This window comes from Gobius niger (assembly GCF_951799975.1).
Source record: "Gobius niger genome assembly, chromosome: 4".
In the NCBI taxonomy this organism is placed as follows: domain Eukaryota; kingdom Metazoa; phylum Chordata; class Actinopteri; order Gobiiformes; family Gobiidae; genus Gobius; species Gobius niger.
Genome location: NC_136855.1, coordinates 8,556,466 through 8,568,230, shown reverse-complemented (window position 1 = coordinate 8,568,230; position 11,765 = coordinate 8,556,466). Strand labels below are relative to the sequence as shown.

At 39.0% G+C, this 11,765-nt stretch overlaps 1 protein-coding gene across 1 annotated transcript; it reads left to right on the top strand.

Annotated features, from left to right (window-relative positions):
- The first annotated feature begins 7 nt into the window (after positions 1–7).
- On the top strand, positions 8–8,862 carry pex16 (peroxisomal biogenesis factor 16). The gene is made up of 11 exons (XM_079555247.1): positions 8–276; positions 1,252–1,287; positions 1,440–1,516; positions 1,596–1,729; positions 2,235–2,335; positions 3,687–3,767; positions 4,426–4,578; positions 7,404–7,476; positions 7,565–7,684; positions 8,381–8,445; positions 8,544–8,862. The coding sequence occupies exons 1-11, from the start codon at positions 129–131 to the stop codon at positions 8,600–8,602; spliced, it is 1,047 nt and encodes a 348-aa protein (XP_079411373.1). The 5' UTR covers positions 8–128; the 3' UTR covers positions 8,603–8,862.
- The last annotated feature ends 2,903 nt before the right edge of the window (positions 8,863–11,765 follow it).

Sequence of the window (11,765 nt, the reverse complement as noted above, 5' to 3'; positions counted from 1 at the left end):
ATCCAGGGGGAGCAGTTTCACGGTGACACTGCTATTGCCGGAAGTTTACCTTTGACGCATGAAAGAAGTTGGACAGAGCGAAACTATCAACAAAACACCAAATGAATGTGTATTTAAACGGTTGATACATGTCGGATGTAATAATGGCTAACGTTAAAGAGTATTTGGACAAAGTGACGCGTCTTTATGAGCGCTACATCGAGTACGTGCGGAAAAACCCTGCGGCAACTGCGCAGCTGGAAAGCACAGTGCGGACGCTTTCCTACCTCATAGCAGGTCAGTCATCACGGAAATGTTGAACTCTGTAAACGTCTAAAAAGAGTTTAAAGTTGACGTGTAAATGCATGATGCAGCCACCCTCATTAGACATTCTGTGCCCGACACGTGTGACCCAGATAATTACTCAAATGAGAGCAATAAAGTATTACTCTATTTAATGCAAGACAGAACTACTTGAGCACCGAGTGACTGTTTTAACCACTTAACTGCCACCTTAGGGTTAACAATTATTTACTTCTGAATCTTAAGGCGTATTGACTGGAGAGCTTACAGCCTGTATGCCAGTGTGATACTTGATTTGAAAGCCAAGACCTTGTAGTTTCTAAAAATATGTGTGAGTGAAACACAACTTGTGTTACATTTGTAATCAGAATATGATTAGGGTTAACTAACCCTAACCCCCTGATCAGGGGACGGCAGGTAACAGGTTAAGAGTAGTAGCTAGTATTATGTTTTAGTGAGGACAAACATCCAAGAAGCAAAACACAATATGATGTGAATATCCAGATATTTCTCACTTAAGCAGACGAAAGAAACAATAATACAACAATAAAACAATACACACAAAGCACAAACTTTAACCTCTTTACCACGACCTGAACCGACCACGTCAGTTTGGCATTACCCAACTAAAAGCTTCTTGAAAAAAGTGTCAAAATAGCAACAAAAAGTTGACGAAAAAGTGACTAAAATGTGACAAAAAAGTCGCAAAAGACTAACACAAACGTCACAAAAGAGCAATAAAAAAGTGATTAAAAAAAGGCAACAAAAATGGTGTCAAAAAGTGATTAAAAAAAGAGAGAAAAAGCCATAAAAGATCAACAATATGACAAAATGTATAGTCTGTAAGCTCCAGTCAAGAAGCTTATAGATTTGGGCAAAGCTGAACTAGAGAAAATATGCTTGGTTAAGGCGGGGGATAAAGTATAAAGTATAGTGAGTTAATAAAGTCTGATTTTCTCTTGTTTTCAGGCCGCTTCACAGACTCACATGAACTCTCTGAGCTTGGTAAGTGCTGTTTAGTGTTTCATTTTATACCTTTACATGGCATAGATATGAGACAATTATTTCACATACGACTTAAAAGATTGCATACTGAACAATTTTTTTTGAGCAAATTACAAATGTATATATATATATATTTATTTTCTCTTTCCCAGTGTATTCGGTGTCCAATCTGCTGGTGTTGTTCAATGACAGCATCCTGAGAAAAGGGCTGAGAAGTGCTTTCCCCGTGGTTAGTATTGACATGAGATTTAATAGAAACAGTTGGTGGCTGTTCGTGCTCATTCATTAAAACGGCCTCCTCTCTTCAGTCCCTGTCTCAGCAGAGGCTCCGGACCTGGATCTCGGTGCTGGAGTCGGTGGAGGTATTTCTGGAGATGGGCGCCTGTAAAGTGGGCGGAGAGGTCGGGCGCTGGGCCGTCATCGCGCTCATCCAGATCGTAAAGTACAGCCATTTTCATTCCATAATCGTATTACTAAACTTTCTGCAACACCTTTAAACTTTGTCTTTGTGTCTAAAACGTTTAATAGTACTTTATTTGACCTTAAACAACACAGTATTTATAAATGTTGCTGATGTGCCATAAATAAAGTTGCCTAAATCCAAATGCACTGCCTTGAAACTGCATAAATAGGGTAAAAAGCTCACTGTCAGTCGGAGTGTTGCACCATTCCTCTTTAACCACAAGGCAGCGCCAAATCACACGCTGTTTTTACGAATATCTTTTTACATAAGCAGCTTTAGCTAAATAGTCATATCCCAAGCCATCCTACAAATTGCTGTTGACATAGAAATGAACAGAATGATAAACGTGATTATGAATGTCTTCTGCATGTTGCATTTCAAACTATTTTTAACTTTTTAACTAGTTTTGGCATATTAACTAGCATTTCTATTAACGTTTCATGTTTGGGTTTTTTATATCTGTCTTGTGTCTTGTCATCTTTAGGGCAGTTTTCCGGATCATTCTCCTTCTGTGGTACAAATCTGGCATCGGGACTTCACCTCCCATGATACCTCTGGACAGGAACACAGACTTTGGGACAGAAGGTCGGTGAATCAAAGCACTCCCCGCTTATCTGTGTTTATGACACTCAGGAAGCACTTTAACAATCGTTTCCTTTTATTGTGTTTGTGAAAAGGGGTGGGGTGTTTTACGATGGTATTATTGATCAAAGTTGTAATAATAATTGGTCAAATCCTTATCCCGAGTTTTATGGTTGCAAAGGAGCTCGATGGTCCAGCCTAATTTTTCACTAGGACTTCCTACAGAAAATTTGCAAAGACAAATCAAAGGCACAACGAAGGCTTGAAAAGGTGCCGTATCACAGCTCACACGCCACACCCGCTCCTCTCTCCCTTTTCACACTTAGGCCCACAAACGTACCTACTCATGATAAAGTAATTGTCTCTTTAATTATTTACTGACTTACTTGCTTGATTTATTCCCTTCCTACTCTTAATATTGTTTATTTAATTTAATAAAGTCTATGGTGGAAAATGAATGGGATTTTCACTTCTGGAACCAGAGCAGGTTTTTCAGGTCGATGGGACTGCTGTTGAGCTCATAGACGGCAAAAAATAGAATGGACTGAGGGAGCGAGGCCTGTGTTCAGTAATGACTTAAAGAAATAAAGAAATAAAAAAATGTAAATGTAAGCGTTCCTCACAGTTACAGAAAGAAGTAGGTCACAATAAGTTCTTCATTTTACAGTCTATGGTTGAAATACATTTGTAAATCGCAAAAGCTGCATTTATTTCCTTGGGGTCTTATTATGAGCATGAGGTTCCGAAATCTTTCCAGAGCTTGTTGACTTCCAACAGTCGCGGCGGTCCAGCCCTCACCCCTGTCTGCCCTTCATCTAAAAATCAATAGAACTAAAAATATGAGTCATTTTCAATCAGGGAGCAGATCTCATCAATGCTATGAATTTGAAAATGTCAAATATTTCCAGTCGACCGAAGCTGAACCTATAAGGTCCTGTCAAGTTTAAGCAACGAACCCTTCGTCATTCGAGTTTGACGAGAGACAAAGCATTTACTCAAGGATTGGGTTAGATGGCTAAAAATAGAAGGTCAAATTCTTTCAAATCTGCCGTGTTTAACCTAAAAAAAAACTATTCAGAAATGTTGCTCGTTTGCATTTCTGTGTTAAAACAAGACCAAAATAAGACTAAATGAAGACTGAAACTGAACCTGTGCACATTTTAAGATGTGTTTTTGTTTTTGGCTGTGTGTAAATCTTGGTCAGATGGAAGACTCTAGTGATTTTGCAATACAGAATATAGTGGCTTCATGCATCAGCTAACATTGTAATTACATAACAATAATTTGCAGTTGTATTCCAAGCCATTGTTATTGCTAAAGATTAGGATGATGTATTGCCTTTGCTTGTCCACAGATGGCGCTGATGGTGAGCAGCAGGAAGATGGCTATTTCGTGGGTCAAAGATCGGGACGAGTGATTCGACCAATGAGCTCTGGTGAGACCATAGACTGTAGCGAACATGGATGTAGCATTGCTATTAGCTGCTGAAGCCTAATAGGAAATGGGGGCTGGCTCCGGAACTTCATTGCTCTAATGCAGTGATTCCTAACCCTTTTTTTATTGTGTAGCCCTTACCTGTATAATGGGTTTTTTCCCTCTTTAAGACATTATTAAGGCTCAGGCTTGTCATTCTTACTTCCAGGTGTTTGTCATAAGACTTGCTACAGTGTCAATTTTTTTAACTTTCGCTATTTTATTCTCTTCAGTTAGCTCACGCTCAACGCCAAGGGGTGAAGCCACCCTCACTTAGCCCAGTCGTTTCCAACCTTTTCTGTCCGGCGTATCTCTTTTTTATGCTTCAATGCCCTATGTTGAGATTGTTAACAGTTATTTTAGAAAATTATCAAGCAAAAAAAAACAGATCTGATCAAAATTAGGCTAAAAGGCTTTTAAATCCATACATTTCACTGCAAAATATAATTTAATCTGCTTTCCTTTGAAAATAATATAAATGTAGTATTCAGTTTTAACTTTTTTTTAAATCCCTGTAACCCCTTTGCGTCTCTACAGTCTCTAACAGGTTAAAAAGTCATTGGTGAATCAGTGTTAATGCAGGGAATCAACATTAAACATTAGCATTCTGTGTCGCACAGGGCCGTCGGTGCAGTCCCGAATCTGGGGTCCTCCTCCTCAGACCAGGCCCAGTACTCGTTCCACAGAGGAGCAGCTGCAGATCCGCTCCACAGACCTGAACCTGCACCAGATCACAGCCGAGGCCGTCTACGTCACACGACCGCTGGTGCACCGTATCCTTCACCCAGAGGAGAGCTAACCACAGTAACAGGGAGGCTGGGGCGGGCATATCAGCAGGAACCACTAGAGGGCAGACTGTAGGAGAGTAGGAAAGTTGGGCTTTGGCACCTCCCGCCCCTTGAATTTGAATTTAATCATTAACATTACTTGCCACTACATTTGAAAGCACACTCTATGACTGTTCTAGGAGGGAGGGTTAGTTATTTTTGCTAACACTGATGTCAACAGATTTGTACTGTACTACTGAATACTTAAAGGAATAGGCCACAGTTTTTCCATACTGAGATATGTTCTTTCCTGAGCTTAGACGGGTTGATGCGCAGCTCTCCGGTCTTTACGTGTGCCGCTCAGTCACGTTAATAAAGCACAGCTGGTGTTAGCATGTAGCCTCTCCTCCTCTCCTCTATGAGGCCAAACGGAGGTGAAGTTAAAAGTGACTTTTACACCATCCAAGTATAGTCACACAAAATTAAACATGTCGATCTTCTCGATAAAAAGGGGAACTATATTGCAATGCGTAGTAATATCTTAGGAGCACTTCGACATGTTTAATTTTCAAGTAAATCTTCAAAGTAAGATGTTGTTGAGTGTATGGAGTTATTTTGTTTATTGATTTTTTTTTCCAATCTGATTCAACTTTATTTATAATGCACTTTAAAAACATCACAATTGACAAAAGTGCAGTAAAGGCTACACATAAAAAACAGATATGAAAGTAAGAAATCAAATAAGAAAATACAGCAAGAAAATACAACTGAAGACAATGAATTAATGTAAGTTGAAAGCCGAAGGAAAAAAAGTGCATTTTCAGGTGGCAGTGCATTCCACAGTTTGAGTCCGGCGGCAGCGAGCGCATGCTGTTATTGAAACATGTTTCCGGGAGCACGTCGTCTGTTGTTGCTCATACGATCAGGTTTACCACAGTTTACTGGAAATAGAGGCTCAACCTGTGAAACTACTTTTTCATTGTTGTAAATTCAGGCCTAACTTTGTGTCTGGTTTGGTCCTGGTTTGATCTCGTCCCCCTTTGCTCGTACTTTAGTCTCGGTTTAGTCACTTTAGGTCTGTTTGTCCCATACCTCATAATGACCGGTTGCCGCGGTCTCCTATAGACTCATAGTTATTGAGTGAGGCTCTTTAACACGTGGCAGAGCTATATTTAAACAGATTAGGTTCCTCTGCCTCAGTGTCACATGATGTCACTTCTTATAGAGATTGTCTGTTTGAAAATGAAGTCTGTTTTAGTCTTACTTAAATAATAATCATAACTTTAATTGATTACACTTGTATTGCGGGAGGGAGTCGGTCTCACAATGTCACTCTTCTAATCAGCAAAAGTCAAGCATGTTTAACTTGTAATAATGTCATTACAAGTATTTGCCGCCTTTTAGTGATAAACCTGTCGCAAAGATCAAATTAATTAATATTTCCTGGTGTGGCTCCTCCCAGGCTTATGTTGGGCCGGTTAGGTTTGTTTTTTGGTTGTTGTTTTTTCTTTTTGCATCGCAACCATTCACATTTTGTATCCATGAGTCACTGATAATCCTCTCTGTCTCTGAGGGGAAACTTTATTCTCCAACACATGGAAATGGAAGCCCAGATCTTCTAGCTGTGCGTCTGATCTATCATCATATATAATCAGTCCAGTCTTTCTCTGTTATTCTTGGTTTGCTGAAGCACATTTATCGTAATGACAGAGTTGCTGCAGTTTAGTGACAATAGAAGCTGCCGTGTTGAATGAAGACAATTAAAGGTTTGTCAGAGCTGTTTCATCCGCCTACGTGTCAAACTGTGCCTGAGTACATGAGTAAATATAGTGCATGACAAAACGATGGTCTTATTCGATAAGTGTCCGGAACATCGCGATGACGATCATTCATTATTGTTACATTTTATGACATCATTTCAAGATCAATTTGAGTTTTTTTTCTTCAAATCGTCAAAACAAGCAGTGTCACAATATATTTCAGTTTAGTTTTTGTTTTGTTTAGTTTACTTGGTTTCGTACAAGGGTCTGGACTTTCACAATTGAGCTCCGTTATCAGGTGGGAGGGTTGAACTCCTTTGAAACCATTGGATCTGATTTTCGCTACCGTTTAGTATGTAATGAGTGTGTGAAGCAGCGATCATAACTCTATCATAACTCTTGGGAGCATTCCTTGCACATTCCAAGGCTTCAATTTTAATTTCAGAACGGATTGAAGAGCTTCCATTACTTTCGTATCCGCCGCCATTGCCAAACTACAACCAGCAAATGCTTGACGTCACCTCTATACCTCCCCCGCTCGCTGAATGATAGGTAGAAATTCAACCGATGTAACGCGGCCACTGAGATCAGACCCAGACGTACATGTAGGGAAATTATAATTGACCGGAGTTGACGGATGGCTAAGGCCAGGCTAGGACCTTTTAAGTCTATATGGTTTTATTTCCATTAAAAATGTAGCCATTCTTTTTAGATTTAGTCGACAAAAACTTGTTTCAAATTAACATTCATTTTATTTAATTCTGTCATGTTTTTATATAAAGTTTCACTGCTTCATGTTTCTTCTGCCACATGAACGAAGCTCAGAGCAGTTCCTTTGGCAGTGAATTTAAATAAATATGAGCCTCTTTCAAACTGTGTCTTTGGACGTTTTCAGTCCTGTCTTTCATTTATTTTTATGGACAAAGATATGCTCTCATATCTTTTTTTTTGCCCATAGCTTTAGTCACATGATCTAATTGAGCTTTAGATTAAATTTGTTTTTTCAAAAAATGTCACTTGGCCGAGCGTTGTCCCTGTTGAGTCTTTGAATTGTCCTTAATCCCAGTCCAGTGCTGAGTCTCGCCGCTTGTGGGAAAAAGTCCTGGAAACCGTGGCTTCTGTCGGCGTTCCTCGAACTCTCCAGGTGTGTTTCTATCGCCGAGCATTTCCTTTTTCTTCTGTCGTGCCCTATAGGAGTTTTAATTGTCCGTTATTTCATTTTTGTTGTGTAGTTTTGCGGTTTTGAGCAACACAAAGTTCCAGACGCGGTGGGAGCGAGCGGAGATGAAGAGGAGGCGCTTCCTGCTGCTGTATTACCTCCTGAGGTCCCCCTTCTACGACAAATACTCCGAGTAAGTCTGGATGCTGTTTGCAAAATACCTGAAGCTGATGCTGCTCAAATATAAGTTCTTTAAAATGCAAAATGGTTATGTTTCAAACATTATTCAGTCAACACGGACATTTATATGGTTAGTCTGGTGTTATAAGTGATTTGCCTCAGGTGTATTGTGCTTGGGTCAGACTGTTTTTAATGCAGGCTACCAGTTACCATAGACATGCACTAGCCTAGCACTAGCCTAGCACCACTAAACTCTTCAAATATAAGGACTGCATGAATTAAAAAATAGATATAGATCTCCATAAATCAACAACACTCTGGATAACTAGGAAATGAGGCCCTATGTCAAAATCCTGAAATATCCCTTTAAATGGTTTCCAGTGGAGACTTTCCCCAGCACTGCTTAAAAGCCTGGCTTTTTTTTCTAAAAATTGCCTTTTTGACCTTTGAAGGAACAGGCTCAGTGGGAGGAGCCAGGTGAGCTGCATGGGACCATTACCATAAATGAGGCAGAATGACTCAGTCTTTTTTATTATATTTGTGGTTCAGACTGCTGCCTCTGAGACACAAATACAATATAAACACATGAATTACTTTCACCTTCTTACATACTGTATTCACTGGTTTTAATCTTGAATTAAACGATGTTATTAACTATTGGCCGATTAATGTGTCTCATTCTAAACATATTCTCTGTGTGTGTTTTTAGGGAGAAGATGCTGTTTCTGCTCAAACTTCTGTCTGACTATATTCCCGGAGTGGGGCTGGTGGCTCGTAAGTACAACTCAAATGTTATTGGATACTGTGTTCAGGTCAGACCTGTGAGCAGAGGTTTCTATAATGTCCTTCTGACGTTTGTCTTTTGTCCTTAGGTCCTCTCATGGATTACCTCCCGACGTGGCAGAAAATCTACTTCTACAACTGGGGATGAACCCGTCCAACCTGCTGGGACCAAAATAAACTCACTTGTAAAGAAGATCTTGTGTTGTCAATGTGAAATAATGATGGAAAAAGACTCAATAATATATTTTTATTGGGATATGTTGTAATTCTCTTGTGACTAATGTACATACTGTAAATGTTGCCCGAAGATGTGATTATGACAAGAGTGACGTCATACTTATTTGTGCGTCAAATGAGCTGAATTTCCACATTTTCTAATTCTATTCAACTCCTAATTGATTGTGTGTAGTTAATCTGTGTAAAAATAGTCACTGATTCAAGTTTCAAAAATAGCAACTTTGTCCAAAATCATGTCTTATGTAATAATGTGTTATCAAAGTAAAATGATTTTCTATCTATACATCGACAAGGAGTGGCTTTATTTTACTGTCAAAGCTATTAATAAAATATGGCTTTGAAATGTGCTTTAATAATGACCTTATGTGTCTGGGTCTAGTTTTGGACCTTCAGTCCACCATAACATTGAATTTAATGCGACTGTTTTTTTTATCATATTATAAACTACAAGAAATTACATTTGTTTAAATGAATTGTTTGTCAAAAATACTATTATTTAAAGGTGCATTGTGCAACTTTATTCTTATAATTTGTTTCTAAAACAAAAAGCACCTGTTCCTCGGGGTCGGTGTCATTTCCACCACATACTAACGCAAACAAACTAACGCTATGAGTTTGTTTTTCACATTACCCACAGCAGAGACGTCTCAGCATGGGCTTCTGAAGACACAGATATTGAGAACAACATTTTGAGAACATAATAATGCTAAAGCTCAGCTAAGCTTGTAAAACACACATTTGGAGATTTTCAAAGAAATGTGATCTTTTCATTCCCATCACGGACAAAAACACCACTAACCAGAATCACTGTGGACTCTGCAGGTTGATAAGAGAGAATAAATTCATCCTGATGCTCTTTATGGGGAGAGTTTTCTGTAACATGTCATTTCCATCATGGACAGTTATTTTCCCAGAGTTGAAGAATCACCCATTTATGCGTCAAATAGTAAATGATATGGTTTTAAAAAAGGCTTAATTTGCTCCACTAAAGAAGAAAATAAATCATTTTCTAAACAGTTACAGAGACCTTCATCTGAACTTCTGACTTTTTTCAATAGCCTACTTTCGTGAACACAGCCAATTGCAGCAGGATTCATTATCTGTGTTTCAAACAGAGAATGTTCAGGGAATGTTTATTTTAGCCTCCAGCAAAATATGTGCCAGAGAGAACATTTCCTCTATTGTTGAGCATCAACGTTGAAACATGTCGCCCGCTCGCTGACGGCTGATGAAAGAAATGACTGACCTGCTTCTCAAAATGTTACAGAAGTAAGGGCATGTCTGTGGGGAACGATGGGGCCACCACTCACAGAGGCTGGGGGAGCATTTCACACATTTAATCCCATTGACGATCTTTAGGATGTGCCGGAGAAGGCTTTGCGCTGTGGTCACACTCTCCCATCATCAATCTTGGTGGAAAATGAAAGCAACATTGGATCTTTTGACATCGCAGAAACTTACTGAAACAATGCCACAGCGAAGGCGACGCGAGAAATAATCAAAGCTTAAAGGGACTAGATGCAAGTTGGTCATTTTATACCCACTACTGCCCCCTCAGGTCACATGTGTAACTGCAGCTTCTATATTAAGCTCGTGCATGACGGCACTTTGGACCCGAAGTAACACCTTTTTGAGGATTTTAGAGGCAGTTGTGGTGAACAGGTCTGAGCTCATTCTACACATTAGGACATGGCTGGAACATGTAGGGGGAGGAAAATACATAATTTTAACATTTTTAAACTCCGTTTAGTCCGTTTAAGGCGCTACAGTTTTTGTCTTTTTTAATCTGAAGTCATTTCAAGAACTTCTTACTGCCTGCGAACCCCTGGTTTGATCCGAAATAAATTCATTCAAGTTACTGAATGAACTGTATTAACCTCTTGACCCCCACCTGAACCGAGCGCATTATCTCCAGTTTGGCTTAGCCTTTAACCCAAAAACACCGACAAAAACGAGATGAAAACAAGGACGAAAACGCATCAAAAAGTGACCAAATAAGGCCACAAAAGAGTAAAGAAAAGAAACAAAAGACCAACAAAAACGCGATGAGAGTACAGCAAAAAAACTGACAAAAAGCCACTAAAGAGCAAGTGACAAGAGAGCGACAAAATGTGACAAGAACGCCACAAAAAAGTGAGCAATGAAAGTGCAGAAAAAAAGAAGCAAGAACTCAACAAAAAAGTGGCCATAAAAAAACAAGCAACAAGAAACTGAAAAAAATTCTTTATGTGAAAAAAAGTGATGACAACGCGGCAAGAAAAAAGATCAGTTTTGCGGGTCTTAGCTTTCAAATGAGCCACTGGCCTATAGGCTGAAAGCTCCAGTCAGAAGAAGCTTCCAGATTTGGGTAATGGTAAGTGGAGGAAATGTGTTTGGTTAAAGCGGGTGGTAAGAGGTTAAGGACTTAAGTGTGATTAAAAAGCATTAAATTTGCTTCCAACTGGCATTCAAAATACATAAAAAATAACAATCATTTAATAATCTTATCATTTAACTCCAGAACTTCATTGAAATACAAAACAATATGGTCGAAAGTGCATTGAATTTCATCTAATTTCATCTAACTAAATGTTCTATTCCAATGTTATTTATGGTAATTGTCCAAGTCATGAAAAAAGGCCCACACTACGCATTTCCAACTTTATTAACATATGAATAAGTAGCATTTTATCCTACAAATAAATATCTTTCCATCAACATTTCCTTTTGTTTCTGTCATAGTTTGATACAAATGATCCTGTTTTTTAACACCGTCACAAAACTAAAAAAAACAAAGCGTAATGAGCTTTTTGAATGAAAAGTCTGCCTCAACATCGACATGAAACAGTGGTTCTTAAATGTGTGATAATCGGTTTCAGTTTTCCCACACTGCAGGCTCTGCCATAACCAGCTTCTATTTTAGGTCCAGGGCGTTTCCTCCGCCGTCATCCTCAATTACCCCGTTATGAATATGAGGAAACGAAGCCAAACAAAAGAAAGTGTGAAGAGGTATTCGCAGAGAACATAATGGGATTCCAACTAATTCATTAATCGCAACCACAAACAACTGATCAAATGAAGTGCTAAGATTGACT

What these genes read in the sequence shown, in the direction of transcription:
- pex16 (XM_079555247.1), top strand. Translation starts at nt 129, where the DNA reads ATGTCGGATGTAATAATGGCTAACGTTAAAGAGTATTTGGACAAAGTG. An exon ending in GCGCTCATCCAGATCGTAAA is followed by an intron (nt 1,730 to 2,234) that starts GTACAGCCATTT and finishes TGTCATCTTTAG; the next exon opens with GGCAGTTTTCCGGATCATTC. An exon ending in GCGTTCCTCGAACTCTCCAG is followed by an intron (nt 7,477 to 7,564) that starts GTGTGTTTCTAT and finishes TTTGTTGTGTAG; the next exon opens with TTTTGCGGTTTTGAGCAACA.